At 38.1% G+C, this 23,502-nt stretch overlaps 1 protein-coding gene across 3 annotated transcripts in view; it reads right to left on the bottom strand.

Moving 5' to 3' along the window:
- Positions 1–9,650: 9,650 nt before the first annotated feature.
- Positions 9,651–23,502, bottom strand: part of SLC12A1 (solute carrier family 12 member 1) — an 86,211-nt gene continuing 72,359 nt past the window's right edge. For all 3 annotated transcript variants that reach the window (XM_045901898.1, XM_045901896.1, XM_045901899.1), the window contains exons 23-26: positions 21,671–21,757; positions 12,831–12,966; positions 10,913–10,980; positions 9,651–9,925 (exon numbers count right to left, since the gene is read on the bottom strand). In XM_045901898.1, the coding sequence (XP_045757854.1) occupies positions 9,790–9,925; positions 10,913–10,980; positions 12,831–12,966; positions 21,671–21,757 (427 nt within the window). In that variant the 3' untranslated portion in view covers positions 9,651–9,789. The remainder of the gene's footprint in view (positions 9,926–10,912; positions 10,981–12,830; positions 12,967–21,670; positions 21,758–23,502) is intronic.

Consider the following 23,502-nt stretch of genomic DNA (forward strand, 5'->3'; position numbering starts at 1 on the left):
CAGTTGTAGGAGATGAGATCACAGGAGTGGAGAGTGGGGTGCACTTGTAGGGCCTGGTAAGCTTCTGTAAGGACTGTGGCTTTTTCACTGAGTGAAGTGGGAAGCCAGTGGAAGATTTTGATAAGAGGAGTGACATACTCTCTTTCATTTAACAGGATCACTTGGGCTGCTATGAGGAATGAGACAAAAAAGGATCAAGGCCTGATGCAGGAAGACCCTTTAGGAGGCTGCTCAGTGACCCAGAGGAGAAATGACAGTGGTAGCATGGATCAGGGAGGTCACAGTGATGACAGTGAGAAGTCACTAGATTCTGGATATATTCTGAAACTGAGTCAGATGTGAGGTAAGAGAGAGAGAGGTCAAGGGTGACTCCAAGATTCATGGCAAGGATGGGGTTGCCATTTACTGAGATCTGGAAGATAGCTAAATGAGCAGCTTTGAGAAGGAAGGTCAAGAGCTCGGTTTGGGACAGATTAAATCCAAAGTGCACAAGTAATACTTTTTCAAAAGAGAATTCATTTTGTAAATGTACCTGTGAGCATTAGGAAATCACAGAACTGGCAATCATATCTCTCCAATGCTCTGATTGCTTTAGTGGCTGGCTAGCTTCATACCTTTCGAGACCTGTCATTGCTTTCTTCCCTAACCTCCCACCTCCCCTGAGAATGTTTCCACCTCTCCTTTGTTGGGAGACAAGTACAATAGGAAAATTAGAAAATCCAAGTATATAATTGCTTTGGAAATAGTAACAGCAAAGTCCATCTGTTGAAATAACTCCTTTTTCTGACCTCTTGGGCATCCAGAAGAGCCATTCAGAAGCTCAGGAAAGCCACCAGCTTTGGGGAAGGGGCTGCCTCAGAACAGAGGCCCATACTTTGGGCCCCAGGGCTCTGCATCTGGGTCCACAGCCTGGCATGTCTTTCTCCAATAAGTCAAGTGCTTAGCTTTGGCCCCAAACAGCCCTCTGCTGAGAGGTCGTCCAGGCTGAGAAAGCAAGCAAAAGCTCTTTGCTCCAGATGTCTTTGCTCTCACCTTCTCTGAAGCAATGACATTCATAACCTGGATCTTGCCCTCAACCTCTAAGTTCCCCTTCCACATTCCTCATCTTGAACTACGCATCCTGAAAATACACTCTTTAAGTCCTTATGCAAGAGTGTCCTGCATTCTGCTTCACCGCAGTAGTTCCATGTAAATTAATTTTCCAAATAACTGAAGCTGAGCCATCCCTTGACATCAACTATATGAAGGAGAATTTTCCCGAGGATGAACTGCACCTATTCTTGCTGTCTTAACCAGAGTACATGGAACAAAATCAAACTTTTCGGCCATAAGGTTGTCCTCTCACAAGTGACGATGTCCTCAGGCTCTCATGAGGCATGGAGAGTCTGTGTCTGCTACACTTAATGACCTCAGACGGACATGTTTTTGAGGTGTGTATTTCTTCTTAAAAAAGTGTTTTTAATGTTTTGCTGCATTATCCCTGCTGACATTTGTTGTTGAGTGGCTGCTCATTTAACGTGCTGGAAAATACTGAAAAGGCATGTAATCAGAACTGTGCATGAATATTCTGTCCAAGAAGCTTGATTTAGTACTAGAGATCTCTGATGTCTTTTTCAGCTTTAATTTATTTTTATAGTTCTAAATTTCCTGAGAAATGAGCATAATTCATTATGCATAGATTGTGGGCTTTTACTTAGATACAACTCAGGGCATTTTTAACTTATTATCTAATTGCCAACTCAGCTCTTAGTGGCTGATACACGAATCTTCAGAAATGTGAGATAACATTTGTGATAGAATTCCAAGATGGCCCCTTCATGGTCGCCCTGGGTCAGTTCCTTCTCTTGAGTTTGGGCAAGACCTATGAGTATGATGGGACAACACTCCAGGGATTAGGTTACATGTTTGGCAAAGGTGAAGGGATTTTTTTTTTAATTAATTAATTTTTTTTTAGATTTTATTTATTTGAGAGAGAGAGAGACAGAGATAGTGAGAGAGGGAGAGCACAAGTGGGGAGGAAAGGAAGAAGCAGGCTCCCCACAGAGCAGGGAGCCCAATGTGGGACTCGATCCCAGGACCCTGGGATCATGACCTGAGCCAAAGGCAGACACTCAACTGACTGAGCCACCCAGGTGCCCGGGATTTTTTTTTTTAAAGGTGAAGGGATTTTTAATATGTAATTAAAGTTTTTAATCAGCCAGCTTTAATTTAATCAAAAGGGAAATTGACCCAGGTGGGTCTGGCTTAATGAGGTTAGCCTTTTAAAAAAGGGTCTGGAAGGAAGAGGTTTTCTCCCCTGCCAGCCTTGAAGAAGCTAGGGGAGTGCCATGAGTTCTACAGTTGCAAGGAAATTTAGCCAACAACCATGTGAATTTGAAAGACGTTGAACCTCGGATGAGACCATGGCCCCCATCAACACCTTGACTGCAGTTTGGGAAACCCTGAGCAGAGGACTCGGTTAAGCTAGGTCTATACTCTCCACCCACGGGAGCTGTGAGATAATAAATGGGTATTTTTTTAACCTGATAAATTTGTGATAGTTTATTATGGAGGAACAGAAAATTAAGACAGCATCCTAGTTGGATTTTGTGTTTAAAAAGGTAAAAGAGCATACTACACTTGCCATGCATGGGTTCATACAAACTTAATCACATTATTATAATGACCTCATCCTACTATGGATAATATCAATTCTGAGTTTTATTCAGCCCATGAAATAAAACCCAAGGATTTATTAAGATTATACTTGTCTTCTCCTGAGCTTCAGTAAATAAAATGTGCAGGGTTGTAGTGAGTGGTAAGTCCAAGCCAACCTTTCTCTATCACTGTTTTTACCCAGGAGAGAATCATAAGTTTTTTTAAAAAAAGATCTCACATTAAAAAAAACTAAACTAAACTAAACTAAACTTAGTGGGTAGGAGGTGGGATCAAAAATTTTTTACAGTGATGCTTTTGTTGCTTATTTATTTTATAGATAAGTGCAACAGAATTTAATGATGCTGGCATTTTTCTGTGCTTTATAAAACTCTTTAAAGCTTGTTACATATGAGCCTCATGATATATGTCACTTCCACATGAGTTAATTAAATACAACCTGGCAGGCAAGTAGTTATTTATGGATTTCATTTTTTAAATTTTAATTCCAATATAGTTAACATACAGTGTTATATTAGTTTTAGATCTACAGGATAATGACTCAACAATTCCATACATTATGGATTTCATTTTTAAAATATTATTTTTGAGTAGTCATTATGACAGAGTACAAATTAGATCTCTCCCTCACACACCTGTCCTTCATTCATCTTGTTTTCTTCTTTAGAGTCAACCCTTACCAGTTATCTGAGCATTCTTCTAGAGGAATTCTATGTAATAACAATTAAATATTCAAATAATTACGCATAAATAAATGGTAGCTAATGCTCACAAAGTGTGATTAATTTAACTGGTTTTCTGACAATAAGGTTTATCTGTATTCCTGATTATGGCAAATTATTACTTGAATATATTGATAAAAGTGAGTTGTTAGTATTTTATTTGGGATTTTTCCATGCTTATTCCTACAAGAAAGTTATTTGTCCTTTCCAGTTTTTATGGTCTGTCATTTTTTGGTATTGAGTTCATGAGAGTTTCCCAGACTAACTGAAGAAGAGAAAGACTTTTATCTTGCTCCATTGAGCAACAGCTTAAATAGGATTGTAATTATCTTTTCTTTGAAAGTTTAAACGGTGTCACCTAGGAAAAAAATCCTTTGGCTTGATACCTTTCTGCAGCTAATTATTGATAATCTTTGAGTTTTATTCCAAAGTATTAGATTTTGTCAGGTATTTTGTCTTCTTAATTTTAGTAAAAAATGTAAATTTTACTGGAAATTGATATATTTCACTGAATTAAAAAATTTACCAGGCTAGAGTTTTAAAGAGCCATTCTTCAAAGTTGTACCAATAGTCTCTTGCCCATTTGTAAATTTGAATGTATTTTTATCTTTTATGCTTCGATGTTCCTTTTTTGTTTTAGCAATAATAGCAACAAGCAGCACTTGAGTTTCTCAGCTGTACTGTTTTTGTCTTTTCTGAAAATAATAATGTCTAACACTTAGTGAAGTATTTACCACCAAGTGCTCAGCTATTAATACACATGATCTCATTTCTTTTCAACAACCCTCAAGGGTAGATTTTTTAATAATCCTCAAGTTACATATGAGAAAATGGATTCTTCAGGAGGCTAGGTAGTTATCCTTATACCACTAAGTAGGGAAACTGAGACTCAGCTCCTCTCTCTCTGACTCCAGACCCAGAGCTTTTGATTTTACTTCCCTGCTTTTCTTCCTTAATTTTTTCTTCATGCCTTCCTGTAGTTACTTGGCACAACTTCTGACTTCTTGAGTTGAATGTTAACTTCCATTTTTTCTTATGTATGAATGAATCTATTTATAGGTATAAATCTACCTTCGAGTCCCACTTTCTCAGCATACATTTTGTTATGTGTAATTATCAATGTTTTTTGCTAAATATTCTAAAATTGCATTATTTCTTTTTTTGAATTGAATTTAGAATTTTATTTTCCCAATGAGTAAGGTTTTTGATGTTGCTGTTTACATATTTGTAAGTAATGTTAGTTGGATTGTGATAAAAATATATTTACTATTTCCACATTTGGCATTTACTGAGGTATCTAACATATAATGTTTTTATAAACATCCTCTAGATATCTAAAAGGCAGTGGTGTATTCTCTGTTCATAAGCACTATGCACCTATTAAATCCATTTTTAAATATAGTTTGAATTCTCTTATCCTTGGTCTGTAAAAGGTTGTGATATAGGGGAGCTGTTTCTCAAGAAAATTGACTTTCTGTGACTCTCTTTGTTTCCAACAATCTTATATTATTTATGTCAATGTTATGCTATTTATTTACATAAAGCTCCATTATTATTATAGCTATCGTGTGGCTACATATTTTTTGGAAATGTAAAATGATACTCTCTTTTTCTTCCTAATTATTTTAGTTTTAAACTTTGAATAATATTGCCAACTCTACTTTTTTGTTTGAATGTTTCTGTATATTTTTGTTTATTCTTTTGTTTTTAGCCTCTTTGATACATAATTTAGAATATGATGCTGGCATATTGAATAGAATTTGATTTTATTTTTCATTAAGTTTAAGAGTCTTTCTTAAGAAAGATAAACGCCTTTATAGTTTGTTTATTTCTTGTATGTGTGATCTTCTAGTGTATGATCCTATGACATGATTTCTCTTTTCTAATGAGAAATTTGACTTTTCTCTTGTAGATCTTTTCCCAGTTTTTGTGTTCTTTGTGTATTAAAATTTACACACAATGTTTTAAATTCCATTAGAAGACACATTTTTTTTAAAAAATCTTAGACTTAGAGTTATCCAAAATATTAATGCCAATAACAAAATAGTGTCTCTTGGTTTTCCCTTGTAAGACACTGCATTGCTAGCTCTCCTGGTGACACGGAAGTCCTGTGATGTGGGAAAATGGGGACATCAGCTCTGAGCAGAAAGATGAATAGAAGAGTAGGACCCTGAAGTGGAACCAGATTTATTTTACTTCTATTTCCCTTTTTTTTAATATGCATAAGAATGGTATATGACTTAAAATTCTATACTTATATAAGCCTTAAGAAGGTATCTCAAGGGGCGCCTGGGTGGCTCAGTTGGTTAAGATCTGCCTTCGGCTCAGGTCATGATCTCAGGGTCCTGGGATCTGGCCCCATGTCAGGCTCCCTCCTCAGCGGGGAGTCTGCTTCTCCCTCTGACCCCCCCCCCCCCCCCGCTCATGCTTGTGTGCTTTCGCTCTCTCTCAAATAAATCAATAAAATCTTTAAAAAGATGCTTTTAAAAAGGTATCTCAATTAATATAACAAAAATATCAAGTGATCGAATACCACGTCATAGTTTAAATGGCAGAGATTTTTCTTCTTTAGTGGGACCTAAAATAATGGTGTGTTTAGGATGGTGTCATAGATGAGAAGAAATCTTACATGTTTTTTGAAAACCCTTTTTTCTGCACGAAAAAGGAAGGCTGAGATCATTGTTTCAACATCAGAAATCCTAAAAGAGGTAAGTAAGATTGGCCATGCCTCACTCTGCCTCACTGTGGAGAGGAGGTTGCACCTGGTGACCAGGGCTGCCAGGGTGTGGGAGAGCTGGGGGCTCTTCAAAAGCCCCTGGGTCACATGCTGCGGCAGGAGCAAGGGGCTGACTTCTGGGCTGTTACTGCAACTGATGGGGGTACCATGATCTGTCAGCAGTTGGGACAGAGTAGCACAAAAGTGAGTCACACCCAAAGAGAAAATTCTCCTCTTCTCCTCCTGTGGAGCCCAGACAGATCTCATCCTTATGTCAGCGTGTCCCTAAATCTCTGCAGAGGAAAGCATTTGAAATACATATCTAGGTGACCCGGGCAGCAATATCCAGTCAGCAAGGATGCCAGGGGGCACTGGATCTTTCAAACCATACTGATGACAAGCAGACGTGGCTGGACTTGTGCTGGACACAGGGACCTCTACCACACTACTTGGTTATGGTGACAACCTTCTTATCGCATCTGAGCCAGAGGCCTACTCGATAGCACCACACAGTTGCCGGGTTAGTAACCCAGCAGACTGAGAACAGAGACCAAGGGCCAGGATTGTCCATCTCTGTGAATTTACTTCTTTGCATTAGGAAAAGTTGTGGACTGAGAGTTGATTTTCCTCTTTGGCTCAGCCTCTGTGGCAAGAGCGTATCTTTCTGGTAGCTTTCAAGGGCATTCATGAGATGCCCCATGGCAACAGCCATGTCTGCTTCAAGTGCATGGGGAGGCCTCTCTGAGTAGTCTTTTCTGAATACTCTCTGTATCCAGCAAAACCGATCCCTCGTGGTGCTGTTCTCTGTCCTACCTCCAGCTTCTCATCTCCAGATGCAAACTGTGGGAGGGGGTTAGTGGAAATCTTTCAGGGTCTCCTGGTGATTTTTTTTCCTCTGGAGTATTGGTTGCAAGCTGACCTTTGATAGCTTCCTTTAATCTGGTCCCAGGTAAACTATAGCTTGACTGTTTTCTTAAAAGTGTTAACATATGGATGGCATCCTTCCTTAGTTTCCTACTGTGATGCAGATCTTTCCTACTTTTTGTTTCTTTGGTCATTTCAGGGGGGAGCTGAGTGAGAGACAATGGAGCAAGACTTTGCTCTAGTTGTGTGTTTTGGGTGTTTGTTTTCTTTTTGGACAGAAGTCTGGTCTTCCTGCATCAGTAGGACTTACAAAGAGAAACACTGTGAACATTAGTAATTGACTATTTGGCTCTGGGACTCTGGGGAGATGTGGGTGAGAAATATAAATTTGAGGGACATCAGCCTGTGGTGGCAGTCAGGTCAGAGGAACAGCAGGGACTGCCTGGAGCTGCTTCCAAAGTCCTGAAGGTCACTGGTCCCTCTCCCAGATTCTAATTTAGCAGGCCTATGAGTCCCAAGAAACTACAATATTTTTTTTTTTAAATTTTATGTTATGTTTAAACTTCCAAATAAAGATTTCTAGAATTGGTTAACTCGGAACCCAGGGACATACATCACTTCAGTCACTCTCTTGCCATTAGTCCTCAGGAAATTAAGTGACTAGTTTAAGGTCAAACCACTAATAAAGGGTGAGACTAAAATTTGAACTCAGGCCAGTCCAAGTTTTTTGTTTTTTTGTGTGTTTTGTCTTGTTTTGTTTTAGACCACTACTTTATATGACCTCTGTGGCGGGCATGGTGATGTCGCACGCACCAGACCCTGTTTAACGAAAGACTCATTGTCCCAGCAGCCGGGAGTGCAATCAGCAGATGGACTTCAGCTCTCAGGCCACTCGGGGATGCCTCAGCTGCAGAGAACTGCCTCACTCCAGGGCACATACCTTCCTGGGCAGTACACATCTAGTGAGGGATCGATGCGGGAGTCTCAGCCCGGCTTGGGACTACTCTGAAGGAACTTTCTGTCTCCAGAGCTCCCTGTGGGTTCAGCAGAGGCTGTCCTTGGGCCCACATCACAGCTTACCTTTTCTTTCTCCCTTCCTGCTTCCTTCATCTCCCTCCCCTCCACAGGTGTTGATCCCAGAGGCACTCCTTAGTAAACCTGCTTCATGTTAAATGCTCTTTCAGAGTCTGTCTCCCAGGGAACCCAGTGTGCGACCGCCTTTCCAGGATACAAGAGCCAGACTTTCCTATTACAGAAGTCCTATGACTTCTCACCTTTCCCGGAGACCCTCTGAAGTGTTTCTGAGAATTGTCAGGTCTAGATGAAGCTGGATGTCCCTTCCCCTGGTCACTGGGACCACGCCTCATCTAGTCTTCGGATTTCAGGTATATAGGGCTCAAGAGAGATGGTTTAAATCAGGGGCTCACTGAGGCACATGGCTCCGGATTTGGAGAGTAGCTAGCCTGCTGCTTAAGGTTTGCTGACCGTTTCCCTTTCCTTCCCCATCATCCTCTGGGCTTGGAATTCTGAAGCTTGATTCCCAGTTTTAGACAAGCATCAGACGAGACAACTGATTGAATTTTTAAGCTCACATCTGATATGCCATTGCACGGTGATCTTAGTAACTTAAAAGTAAAAACATGACCTGGGCTGAAGCAAACAAATTTCAGTGTTTTTATTTCAGGTTCATTGTTTACCTTGTATTTTATCAGTTAGAATAAACAGTCAAAACATGTTAAGAAAAAAAAAATCAAGTCATTCATCAAAAGAAATTTGTTGGTTTTTCAATGTGATTAAGTACTATAGGAATATTAATAAAAATGAAAAAATCAATACTTGTACGTTGTATACAACACACAATTTTGTAATTTTGTCAGTTTCTCCACTTCACATTTTAATTATTCCTTTCAATCCATACAATCAGTATATAGAGTAACTAAGTATATGATTCAGGATATATTTCTTTATAATGGCTTAAAAATTTGTGGCATTTGGTTTTCAATTAGACATCTACGAAGATCTCATCTGTGCTAACCACTTTATTAGAAACAAATATGCAAAGTCATCCTATGGAGATTTCAAAATATTCAGCAGGCAAAACAAAGTTTATATATTAAAAATGGAATCGCGTTCGTCTAATTGGAATATTGTCGCCTTCTAATCCAGCTGACATACTCTACAGTCAGCAACAAATTGAAGCTGTGTGTTATCAACGATTGTTCAGACCACCCTAAGTATATATGCTGCGTTACATTAAATAACCTTATTTAGGTAACTGCTTTAAACATTTTGTAGACTCAAGTACTTCTTAAAGTTTTCAGTTATTGATTTTCAAATCTTCTTTGTAGGTATAAGCCTCTCAGAGGGCCAAACATAAACGCGGTTCCTGCCCAGCCGGTCTTTTCCTTTGATAACCACCCATCGTTCTCTGCTAGCCTGTCAATAAGCATTTAATGAGGACCTGCTGTGGGGCTGAGGCCTCTTCCGCAGCCTAGCAGCGAACACAAGATTAGGTTTGCCTGGAGAAGTTTACAATCAAGTTCATGGTTTTCAGGAACATAAGCCAGCATGGTTTCCTTAATTTCCTTGTCTATCACAACAACAGCAACGAGAAAGATGTTTTTCTAGGGGTGGTATTGTCTTAAGCTGATAGAAAAAAAAAATAGCCCCCAAAACTAATAAAAAAAAAATAATGACATAGTTTATATGGAATCCTGTATGATTGTCTCAGAGGTTTGCATATCCATAGATCAGATTTACAACATAAAGCACTAGGACATGTTTCTTAATTATTCATACATTAAGTTAAGGTGTGTTCTAATCTTTCATGTATTAAGAGTAAAACGTCAGGACATTTTTGTGGTTTCCTCTAACTAGTAAAACAGGAGGGAGGTTCTTCGTGAGGATTTCCAACCAAGCCATGTACAACCAATCTGATATAGATCCTTTCCTTGCCACTGGGAGGCTCCTGACAGTATGGAAGAAAAATTTTAGAAGTGACAATTACTACAGACAGTACCATCACTAGTCATCTGAGCTATTTAATAACCAGTGGCCTGAAACTTTTGTAACCCTCCCCCAAACATGAAAGCACTGAAATTATTTTGAATATAGATATTAAACTGATGTATTTCTCAGATAAGACAAATTATCTGTAAACCAGAAAAACAGGCTTAGGCATTGTAGAGCAGCAACAAAAAAGAACTATAAATTTTCACTCCTCTTTAAATAGAAAATTTGATCAACCAATATATCTTCTCCTTTTTTGATGTTAATGATTTTCCCTATAGTTTAAAGCTCTTATATTTGGCAGAAACCTCAGAAAACAGCTAGGTGAAAACTCCTACCCAATTCAGGAGACTGTTCTAGGTCTCAGGTAGGTAATCCTCCAGTGTAGACCTTGAAGACTTATTACTCTTCATATATAGGAATCAGGTCATGAGGTATAAATGTGAAATAGTTGTTTTTCATGTTTAGCTATCAATCCTTAAGTAAACATTCCTATTTCCAACATGTACACCTCTAACATTTGTGGGGTGAAGGGCAAGAGTAGAAATGGAAGAATCCCCTCCCTTTTTCTCCTACCTTAGCCTCTTTCAACATAGCGAGGAGCCTCCTGAACAAGCTGTGGACTCTCTCCCTCAGGAGCACTATGCAGGGAAGGAGCCCATGAGCCTCAGTGGCTGATTTGAGGCTTGTTAGCTAGGGGGTTCCAGGGTCAGGTTCCTGGAACATGGTCTGAAGGGGGAGCCAAGGTTCTACGGGTGGGGCAGGCCAGACAGAAAGTCCAAGTGGCAGGGTCCCAGGGTGGCATTTATTTTCCTTCACTGTCTAAAATCCTACATGTTCCAATTTTTTTAAACTTTCACATGAATAGTCATGACTTTTTAAGTAGATTAATCCATTTACCTAAGATTCCTCTGTAACATCCTTAAAAGTCTGCAGGGATACTTACAGGACAATGAGGTTAGCAGCTCTCGAGTGCTCCTGTAAGAGTTCATTCAGTCGAACTTGGCGGTAACTCTGTGGACAACATTCAGATTTTGTTGAGGGCAGTTCTACCAGAATTACGAATGAGAATCTATCTCCTTACCTCAAATTATGGAGAAGTAGAAAAACCTCACTTAAAAAAAATTACAATTATTTCCTTCAGGTTTGGAAATTAATTTTTAAAAACTCACGAGAAATTCTAGAAATATAAAGAATAAGACCAGGTGGTTGTTGTGCTAGAGTGGCTTATTAAATTCTAAGGGAAAAACAAGTGAGCAGGAAACATGGATAATAGTAAAGGGAAGGTGAGAACGGTCAGTTCTGGAAACAGGTTTGAGGTAGAAGAACTAATCCTGATAACCAATTTGATATCTTAAGAACATAAATTATATCCTAGTCTACATTGTTTAGGCTCTTTGAATAAAAGTCAGCCAAGACTCACTTGGAAAAAGAACTACATTTACGATTTTGCAGCAATAATACTTATTACTGTATTTCATTGGTTCAGAAACCAAGGCTTAGATGTATGATTTGCTCAATTATGCAAAAAATCTTTGTTAGAAGTGAGCAGTTTATTAAAAAAAAGAGAGAGAGAGAGAGGGCAAACCAAAACGCGGACTCTTAACTATAGAGAATAAACTGAGAGTTGCTGGAGGGAGGTGGGTGGGGGATGGGCCAAGTGTGTGATGGGCTCTAAGGAGGGCACTTGTGATGAGCACTGAGTGTTGTATGGAAGTGATGAATCACTAAATTCTACACCTGAAACTGATACCATACTTTTTGTTAACTAACTGGAATTTAAATTAAAATGTGAAATTAGGGGCGCCCGGGTGGCTCCGTTGGTTAAGTGACTCTTGATTTCGGCTTAGGTCATGATCTCAGGGCTCTGTGCTGAGCATGGAGCCTGCTTAAGATTCTCTCTCTCTGACTATGGACTCTGAGAAACAAACTGAGGGTTCTAGAGGGGAGGAGGGTAGGAGGATGGGTTAGCCTGGTGATGGGTATTAAAGAGGGCACGTTCTGCATGGAGCACCAAGTGTTATAGGCAAACAATGAATCATGGAACACTACATCAAAAACTAATGATGTAATGTATAGTGATTAACATAACATAAAAAAAAGATTCTCTCCTCCCTCTGCCCCTCCACCGGCTCTCTTTCCCTCTCTTAAAAAAAAAAGTGAAACTAAAAAAAAAAGAAAAAGAAAAAAGAAAAAGAAAAATCCTCCCAACCCCCGCAAAAAACAAACAAGCAAGCAAAGAACTGGGCAGTTTATTATACACAGTTTATAAATCTTAGCTCAGTATTTTCTCCAGTAAATTCGAAAAGCTTTAGTATCTCTTGTTTAAATTGTTTCAAGTTCAGCTCTTAATGTAGTTTGTTTATTTATTATATCCCCCCCTACAACATGTGCCTGATCCAACTTTCATAATCACTGTTCCAATTACATATTTTCTCAGATCGCTTTGTTAGTTTTCATAACTTCATCAGGTTAAAATTCTTTGTTACTGTGTTAAATTGAGTCAATTACCTTTATCTACTTTGCACACATATTGACTTGACTTAAATTATTTTAGACCCATGGATTCCGTCTTCTGTTCTACAAAATTAAATTTGAAAGGAGACTTCACAATATATATCAATAATCTGGGGGTTTTTTTTATCTTTTAAAAAAAGAATTGATTTTATATTAAGAAATGAAAACCAGTTTCTAAATCCTCATATCCAGTAATATGATTGTAAAGCACTTGAAAAATGCAGAAACCCTAGATCTTGAATAATGAAATTCTATAACTGATATGTTACTTCTTGATCTTTGAATCAACCACTGTTTTCTTTTTCAGCTAGACAGTAAAGTAAAAATTAAGGAAGACAAGTCCTCACCTTTTCCTTGACTGCTTCCAGTTCTGCATCTGTAATTTTCCATGGGGTTTCTCTCTTTAATTTCTCAGCAGTTGTTAAATCTTTGCAGCTTTCATGGAGACGATATGGTTCAATCATCTCTTCAAAGACTTTCCAGCTGAAATTGGAATTATAAAGGAGGGCTCACAGTGGGAAACTAACTCATTATTTCAGATACTCCAGGTATGACTGGCTCTGCTGGCTACAGAATCAGAGCTGAATGTCATGCAAATCTTTTAAGAATTATCTTTGCAGGGGACTTACTGCGAGTAAAGCCATGGATATGGTACTGCCTCCCTACCCAAGGAAAGGCCTTAATATGTTGAAGCCTTGTTAGCCTACTGTATTTTAGATCCTCAATATAAACGCACCAACACACAGATAATAATTATTCTGCAAATACATTTCCTACATGGTGTAGTCTAAGACACCATTGTAATGTAGACACTTTAGCCCATAAATAAGTTTCCGTCTGCTTAAATGAGTTTCCATCTGCTTATTGTACAGACTGTCTAGGAGACATTCATGAATTACTGTGGGAGATGAACTAGGTTGCTTGGGATGGGAGTTGGCTAGGCCTGCCCTCTCCTTTAGTCCACGCGACCCTCCCCCTGCTGGCAGGGGGCATCGGTGGGCAGCTAGAAGAATAGCAAATTCAATGGTTATAGAGGAATTTGGATGTTTGCTGCAAATAATGCAGCCTTTGTCCTTCTGATGACTACTGTTGCTGTCTGAGATTTTTAAATGACTATTTTTCAGGTGCATGTTAGAGGAAAGAATAAAAATCAATAATATTTTAATGTCTACAAATCTGAAGCCACTTTAGAGCAATTAAGAAGAAGTCATTGAGTAGAAAACTAGCAGCAGTATCTCACAGCTGTGGAACATTTTAAAAAGTGCTAAAAAATCTCATTTTGTCTTTCATAAGAACCTTAAAGATTTTTTTTAAACAGTAGTACAGAACAAAGCTTACAGTTTATGAGAGTGGTTGTCTTCAGTGTGTTACTAGAAGATGATGCCAAATATAAACAGTGTCTTTCGGTTTTATATAATGTGGCCTACTTATAATTTAGTAACTTTGAGATGAAGAGTAACTACAATCAATGCACTGTGAGGTTAAGGAATTAAAATATGATGGCATGAGGTCAATGATCTCATCGGTTGCCCTGATTTAGGATCTGCAGATCAAAGTGCAGAGATTATAAAGGAGCACCTACCAGTGCCTTTGTTAAGGGATTGAAGAGGTACTTAATGTTGTAGATTTCTGACACTTTGATTTATTTAGAATGGTGGACAACAACGGGGAACCACTGATATGCCCTATTATTCTTTCCACTACATAATACTTTTATTTGCTCTTCCTCCTAACTGTGCCATGCCTTCAGAGACCTTTGGCCCTAATCTGTGCACTGGAAAGGTACCAGTCTAGGAGAGAAGAGCCTTGGTTCTCATGCTGGCTCTTCCATTGTCCTCCTGGACCTGGATAACCTTGCCTATAAAAGGAGGTAATGGTGGCTGCTCAGAGCTGGCCTGAAGATTGGTGTGATGGTTGGATGGTGATTTGGGTGACAGTGCTCTGAAAAGTGTACAGCACCCTGTAAAACCAAGGCACTCATTTTACTGAACAGCCATGGGACTGAGATGAACAATTGAGAGGCTCTCTGTTTAAGCTCTCCATATACTTATTTTGATCAGGATAAAAGTTTCTGCATCTCAGCCCAGGTGCTTATTAGAAAGACCAGTTCAAAAATAGTTTCCTAAGAAATGGAAGTGGAGTGGAGGTTGCTCGTTGTTTCCCCAGCATCCATTGTAGTTTGGGTGGGAGTGACTCCATCCCCAGCATCAGCTAATCAGCACAATTCTATTCTGTCTGCCAGAGTGGTTGGCCAGGGTAGCCACAGAGGCCAGGCAAGCTTGATCAAGAGGCACCTAGCATTCCACTGACCAAGTAAGTGACTTAGTTGCTTAGGTTGGTCCACCTTGAATGGAGCCCGTGAACTGAGTTCAATGACTGGAGAAGAGACAAACTTTCTCTCCCACTGAACATAAATGAGCAAGTATGTAGTTCTGGTTGCTGTCATCTTGTTTTTATGAGCTAAATCAACTTTGATTGATGATTTCATAATGGACCAAGGTAGAGCAGAGGTAATGGAAGAGAATTAGTCTTTGATTATATATAAAATTAACCTTCTAGATCAAGCTTTGCCTGAAAGCCAAAACATAATTGGATTTTTCAGTTATGTTTGCCAATAATTTCATTATTTAAGTCATAAGTTTTCTTTTCCTTGCACTGAAACATGCTAAGTGACATAATAGGTTATAATGGGGATGTATTTGCCCATTTATTTTCTCTCAACTCTTACTGTTCCTTGTCTATGTTCATCTTTGACTTCATCCTAAGGTTCATCCCTGAACTGGCCATTTTCCATTCTCCTAGCTAGGTGATGCAAAGGTGGCTCAAGATTCCTATCCTGATTCTCATTAAATCTGATTTTTCACATAAATGTTTTTTAATTGACTCTAGAATGGGCCAAGTGGACTCTAGAATAGGCCAAGTAGTTGATTCTAGAAGAGGCTAATAGGCTCTAGATTAGGCCAAATAGGCCATGCTTTGAATATAAATGACAACTAATTCAATTTAAAAATTAAGTTACACCTGCCTTGCCTTTCCCATCCTTATTCTTCATGATAACGAAATTTAAAAATTTTTTAATTGTAAAAAAATTTTCCCCTAAGTTCATATAAGATTTCCTTTCTCAAATTAATATACTAGTTGTTTTGTGACCACTCTAGTATCTTTTTTAAACAGATTTTATTTATTTATTTATTTATTTGAGAGAAAGAGAATGCAGGGAGAGGGGAAGGGGGGAGGGAGAGGGACAAGCAGACTCTTTGCTGAGCATGGAGCCCCACACAGGACTGGATCTCATGACCCTGAGATTATGACCTGAGCTGAAACCAAGAGTCAGCTGCTTAATGGATTGGACCATGCAGGCATCCCACCACTCTAGTATCTTTAAATTATCCAGGTAATTGCTTCTACTTTCTCTTTAATTTCTGGATAAAGATTGTTGTCTTTTTGGCCTATGACTTTTAATTCAGTATATTCAATAGAAAATGAAATTTAATCACAAGAGATTTTCAGTTTCTCCAAGCTCAATCATTTTCTCATTATCTTTGCTTTTGTATTCCCTTTCACCCTTGCCCAGCCATAATTATGATGTTTCTTTGGTAAAATATCTCCATCAACACTTACTGATGTTTTATGGGTAGTTGAAAGATTTATTAGAGGCAATTTAGGTACATTTAACATTAGCCTCCAACATGGAAATAATTGACAAACTATTTTTGACATTGTGTGTCACCTGAGGACCAAGAAAAAACAGTGATGAGGAGATAATTGTTAATGGTAGGTAGGGGCTGCCTGACCAAGAAGAGCTGAAATTGAATTGGCACTCTAAGCACTGGGCCCTAGGACAGGGCCTGCATCAGCCCAGAGGAAGAGTCTTCTTACTCAAATTGAACTCAGAGGAATTGCCTTTTAAAAATTATCACAAAGGCCTCAACAAAGTAGGTTTAGAGGGAACATACCTTAATATAATAAAGGCCATATATGAAAAACCCACAACTCATCATAATCAATTGTGAAAAACTAATAGCTTTCCCCCTAAGATCAGGAATAACACAAGAATGTCCACTCTCACCACTTTTATTCAACATAGTACTGGAAGTGCTAGCCATAGCAATCAAATAAGAAAAAGAAACACTCAAATTGGTAAGGAAGAGGTAAACTTTCACTACGTGCAGCTGACATGGTATTACATATCAAAAACCCTAAAAATCCCACCCAAAACTACTAGAACCAATAAATGAATTCAGTAAGGTCACAGGATACAAAATCAATTATACAGAAATCCATTGCATTTCTATACACTATATACTAATATAGTATATATTTCTATATACTATATATTACTATATACTATATATTACTATATTACTATATACTATATACTATATATAATATGCTATATATCCTATATATTACTATATAATATATATTTCTACATAATATAGTATATATTTCTATATCCTAATTGGGAAGCAACAGAAAGAGAAATTAAGAAAGCAATCCCTTTTACAATTGCACCCAAAATAATAAAATATCTAGGAATAAACTTAATCAAGGAAGTGAAACACCTATACTGAAAAGTATAAAACATTAATGAAAGAAATTGAAGATGACACAAACAAATGGAAAGATATTTCATGCTCATAAATTGGATCAAATATTGTTAAAATGTCTATACTACTTAGAGCATTCTACAGATTTAATGCAATCCCTACAAAAATACCAATAGCATTTTTCACAGTACTAAAACAAATAATCCTAAAATTTGTATAGAACCATGAAAAACTCCAAATAGCCCAAACAATCTTGAAAAAGAAAAAACAAAGCTAGAGATATCACAAGTCTAGATTTCAAGTTATACTACAAAGCTGTAGTAATCAAAACAGTATGGTCCTGGCACAAAAATAGACACAGATCAATGGAACAGGATAGAAAGCCCAGAAACAAACTTGTGATTATATGGTCAATTAATCTTCAACAAAGGGGGCAAGAATATGCAGTGAGAAAAAGACAGTCTCTTCAACAAATGGTGTTGGGAAAACTGGGCAGCTATATGCAAAAGAATAAAGCAGGACCACTTTCCTATACAATACACAAAAAATAAACTCAAAATGGATTAAAGATGTAATGTGAGATCTGAAACCATAAAAATCCTAGAAGAGAGCACAGGCAGTAATTTCTCTGACATCGGCCATAGAAACATTTTTCTAGATATGTCTCTTAAGGCAGGGGACATAAAAGCAAAAATAAAATATTGGTACTACATCAAAATAAAAAGCTTGTGCACAGTGAAGGAAATAATCAACAAAACTAAAAGGCAATACTGAAGGGAAAAAGATATTTGCAAATGACATATCTGATAAAGGGTTAGTACTGAAAAATATATAAAGAACTTACACAACTCAACACCCAAAAAATAAATTATCCAATTAAAAAATGGGCAGAAGACATGAACGGACATTTCTCCAAAGAAGACATACAGATGGACAACAGACACATGAAAAGATGCTCAATATCACTCATCATCAGGGAAATGCAAATCAAAACTACAATGAGATACCACCTCATACCTGTTGGAGTGGCTAAAGTCAAAAACACAAGAAACAGCAAGTGTGGTGAGGATGTGGAGAAAAAGGAACCATTGTGAACTGTTGGTGGGAATGCAAACTGGTGCTGCTACTCTGGAAAATAGTATGGAGGTTCCTCAAAAAATTTAAAATAGAACTACCCTATGATCTAGTAAATGCACTACTGGGTATTTACCCAGAGAATACAAAAACACTAACTTGAAAGGATATATGCATCCCTATGTTTATTGCAGCAGTATTTACAATAGCCAAAGTATGGAAATAGCCCAAGTGTCCATTGACTGATGAATGGATAAAGAAGATAAAGATATGTACATATCTGTACATATGTATATGTGGTACATATATGTACCATATCTTCTTTATCCATATATATAAATATGTATATTTGTATGTATATAAAATATATAATATGTATATATATACACACACACAATATATCATTCAGACGTGTAATATATTATATATATACACAATATATTACTCAGCCATAAAAAGGAATGAAATCTTGTCATTTGCAGCAATATGGATGGAGCTAGAGTGTAATGCTATGTGAAATAAACCAGTCAGAGAAAGACAAATACCGTATGATTTCACTCCTATGTGGAATTTAAGAAACAAAACAAATGGAGAAAGGAAAAAGAGAGAGAGAGAGAGAAATGAACTAAGAAACAGATTCTTAACTATAGAGAACAACCTGATGGTTATCAGAGGGGAGGTGGGTGGGAGGATGGGTGAAAGAGGTGAAGTAGATTAAGAGTACACTTACCATGATGAGCACTGAGTAATGCATAGAATTGTTGAATCACTGTATTGTACACCTGAACTAATATAAGATGGTTAACTATACTGGAATTAAAATAAAAAAACTTAATAAAAAAATTATCACAAAGGTACCAGATGTGCTACCAATGGCCTTCTGTGAGATTTACTGAGTGATCATTCTCTGTTTTAAAATAGGGTTGCCTTTATATATTTGAACATCATTGCCAACACCAGATACGTGACTGTTCTACAAAGCAGTATGGTATCAGTTACGGTGGAGAGCTGAGGGGAGGAGAATGGCATTTCCAGCACCTCTCTTCTTGGTGGTATTTTGTCTTCACACCAGGGTACATTAGCTGCAAAGATTCTTTTATTCCAGTTAAAATGGATTTTGGTTTTTTCATCTTCCTCAAGACCTTGAACTATCAGAGAAAAAAATCCCCCAAATTGTGAAATCTAATTCATTTTTTTTCCCGAGAAAGGGAAATAGATCTCTTCATTGCAGGATGATGGGGATATATAAGAAACAGCACATTAAAATGGTGTCTAAAAGCAAATTTAGATACCAGGACAAAAGCAAAAATGCCTGGTCCTTCATTTTTTACTCCTCTCCATAATGTCGGCTGCCTGGAAAGAGAAAAACATGGCACAAAGTTCAGGGTTAGTCACAGAGATTGTGTCTAGCCCACGATGGGCACTCAGACAATGGAAGGCACTAGTGGAAGAGGTACATGGACATCCTTGGTGATAGGACAGATAGGACAGGTATGCAGGGGGGGACCATGGCAGCTGAGCAGAGACTAGCATGAAAGAAAGGGAAAGAAACTTGGGTAGAGAAAACCAGATTGATCCGCAAAGAGGCAAAGGATAGAGGAACAAATGAATCAGCAAGCACAGACAGTCCTTAGCTGATGTTAAGACAAACAACAGCAAGAAGAATTTGGCTACAAGAAGTACATGACTAATCTGTGCCCAGCACCGAGCCAGGGCTAATAGAAAACCTGAAGTCAGTAGGGGACACCATGACTACCCTCCAGACAACAGTAAATGGCCCTATGCTTGCCGAGCTCTGGCAGGCTCTGGGCTGTTGCGACATGGCATGTGCTAGGAAATCATTGTACCTGCTGTGTTATGAAATAGAATGCATTTCCACCAGTTAGAGACATAAGAGGAGGCTGTTTGATCACATCACTGCAAAAGCCAAAGAGGCAATGTCTTAGGAATTAAAATTCTTCAAATGAAATGTGGAAGGCTACCAGATATTACTACATGACAACCCAGTTAATGGCAGAATGTTAATTACTTTTACCAAGGAGGATTATAAACTCTTCTTAATTTTTCTTAAGTTTTTAAAACTGTAGAAATATAGGAATAGAAGGCATTAGTATATACCATGTGAGGAACAGTAATAACCCAGGTGAGCTCTGTCGATTATAGCTTTCTTATCACAATTAGGATGTTTTGTAAAGCCATTTTGACTGACCCGTAGCCTTGGAGGACTCATGAATCCCTCAAATGACATGAAGTTCAAGGTTGTTGTGTAGTTGATAAGATTGCATCTTAAATCTGGATGATTTTCTGTTAGGTATTAAGCTCACATAGGATAGCAATGAATCAAAAGAAGGGAAGAACAGTTAAGACTTGAGTGTGGAATTGCAAGCCATCAGGAGCTGCAGGAGGAAGGAGAAATGACGGTCAACAGAAGTGAGAACAGGTCCATCAGAAGAGGGAGAACCGAAGCTACACTGAGATCCTTGTGTCCCTCTGTACTCTCAGCCTTGAAGGCCCCACTCCACACCAAATCACATGTATTAAATCGCATCCAGATGCAGCAGTAAATATGATTTTGGACTGTAAACAACTGAAAAATATTATAATTGGTAAGTTATCACTCTAAGTAGTTTATTTAATATCAGCTATAATTTCCAGTCCATCTTCTTGCACTTCTGGGAACTCCTGTGAGGATCTAACCTACAAGCTGTTTCATGGACTTGACAAATTTAAGTTAACGAGGGTTAAAATGATGTCATGATTTGAAGATGTTTAAACAATTATTTTCAGCATTTTAAAATTCCGGAGCCAATACACTTCCTTGCCAGGCTTCAGATAGTTTTAGAGGACCCCCAAAATTCCATAGCTCTAAGTGCTGGGTCCTTAGTGCCTGAAAGTGAAAATGGCCATGGAGGGTCGGTTCTGTCATTGGGCCAGGAAGACTCAAGCGGTTTCTAGCTTCTCTATCAGAGCTCCCCATCCAGGATACACCACCAGTAACTTTAAAAAAAAATTTTTTAAAGATTTATTTATTTATTTTATAGGGAGGGGAAGGGCCGAGGGGTGGGGGGAAAGAGAAAATCTCAAGTAGACTCCCCGCTGAGCAAGCGCGGGGCCTGAGGTGGGGCTCCATCTCACGACCCTGAGATCATGACCTGAGCTGAAATCAAGAGTGGACGCTCAAATGACCATGCCGCCCAGCCACCCCACCAGTAACTTCAAATAATGAAAACTTGCCCTGACTGCCCAGTCCAAAATATCTGAGCTTGTGTCTCCTGCTACTCTTGCCGCCATAGAAACCAAGAACATGAAGGGCAATCCTAAAATGCTAACTAACCTGTGTTTTAACAGTTCTCCCTCTCAAGCTCAATTTTACCATAAAACCTTTTTCCCTCCATTATAATTTATTTGACCGCTCTGCATGGTTATTCGAAGTCCCTTTTTATTATATCTTATTAGGAGGTCACTGCAGTTGGTAGATAACATTTTTACCCTTTAATAATCAGCACAAAAGAAAATGTGAGAGTACCAGGGGCAAACCATGGATCTTGTTAAATGCTTCATACCTCTCTTTGTTTGGCTTAATGTTGATGTCACCAATGATATGGATATCTGCAAATTTTATCCTAAATTTGCTCAGAAGAGAAGCCATTCTGGAAATATAAGAGAGAAATACTTCATCACTGCATATGTAACTATTTTCAGGCAAAGAGTTCACATCTTATTTCAGCTTCATATTCAGACAAAGGCTGTGTTTAGTGTTTGATTTCCATCACCGTATACTAAAAGGGGACCAAGCACATTCCATTGAAGGCAAAGACAAATTCAAGTCGGTGCAGACCCTAGGAATAGCAAACCCAACTCTGCATTCACATTTCAGGTAAGACAACAGACCGCTGTACGTGCTTCCTTATCATTTGGGAAAAACGAGAACAAGTTTTAATATTATTGACTATTATCTTGCTGATCATTTTTAGAGTTATTGACAACATACTGACAAACTAATATTTATGATATATCATTATATATTGGAGGTTCTTTCCCTGGCAACTGAAATTTTTGATACAATTTCCAAGTTACAGAAAAATTGCAAAGACGGTGCAAAAAATCCCAAACTCAACCAATTGTTTATACATTGTTCCATTTGATGTAACACCTTTTTCTCTTTCTGCACAGCTGCATCTGTCTATCTACATCTTCCTTCTTTCTTTCTTGCTTCCTACTCACCTACCCAGTTGCCCAGCTGCCGCTATCAGGCCCCTTTACCTATAAATACTTCAGTATTTCCTAAGAATAAGAACATTCTCTTATACAAACAAAGTACACTTTTTGAAATCAGGAAATTTAACATTGATGCAATGCTATCATCTAATCCACCAACCATTTTTAAATTTCATCACTTGCCCCAGTAAGTTACTGGAGGCTTTAAGAAAATATAAATTGTTATAGCCATCATGTTAGTTTCCATTATAACATGACTCTCTTTAAGCGGAATTAAATATATATATATATATATATATATATATATATATATATATATATATATATATATATATACACACACACACATATAATATATATAGTTTACATTATATATGAATATATATATTTTATATGTGTGTGTGTGTATAATCCTCCCAGGAAGGGGGAAAAATATGAAAAATTACTGAATAAAAGCCTGTCATTTTGATTTCTGGAAGAGCTTGGGACTCAGGCCTGCCATGAGGGACCCAAGGCTGCGAAAGGTGGCTCTCCAGATTTCCACCAGAGACCTTTGAATGCATGGCATTCCTAACATGCTTGCTGCTTCCACAACTACACATCAGGCTCTCCATGACTAAATCAATTACAAAGATGCAAATTTACATTCTGGAGACTGATTTATTTTTTTAATTACAAGAGTTTTCAACAGTCGTCCATTTAAACTCTTTCAAGCTACAGATGAGAAACTGGGAACCCAGGTCTGGGCTGCCACGGCTATTGCGAAGTCCCGAAGCTCGTTGGGGGCGAGGCTGGGACAAGGACCAGGTTCAGTCTCTCAGTTCTATTTTTTAAGTGTGCTATGCCGGAGTGACCATCACGAATCAACAGGTTCGACCCGCCCCAAAGAAGCTACTGGATACAAATTCCTTTGGGCTTTTCCTTTCTTGGATACATTCACTGGTCAAATCAAAGCAAACATTACACAAGATAAGGAGAGTCCCATTCAAGACTTGAGATGAGGTTTCTGTGTCAAATTCCTTTTTGAAAGCATTTGTGGCAGGGGATCAAGGGACGTGAAGACAGTGATTACAAGAAGTGCGCAGATAATTTAATGACCAGAAAACCAAGTAAACATGAGTCCCATCACAGTGGTTTTGTCTTTAAATCTCTTGTGTCTCAAAAACACTTAAAGTTC

The sequence above is a fragment of the Mirounga angustirostris genome, unplaced genomic scaffold, assembly GCF_029215605.1.
Source record: "Mirounga angustirostris isolate CCGP_5_RB_7025 unplaced genomic scaffold, mMirAng1.0.hap1 SCAF_9, whole genome shotgun sequence".
NCBI lineage: Eukaryota > Metazoa > Chordata > Mammalia > Carnivora > Phocidae > Mirounga > Mirounga angustirostris.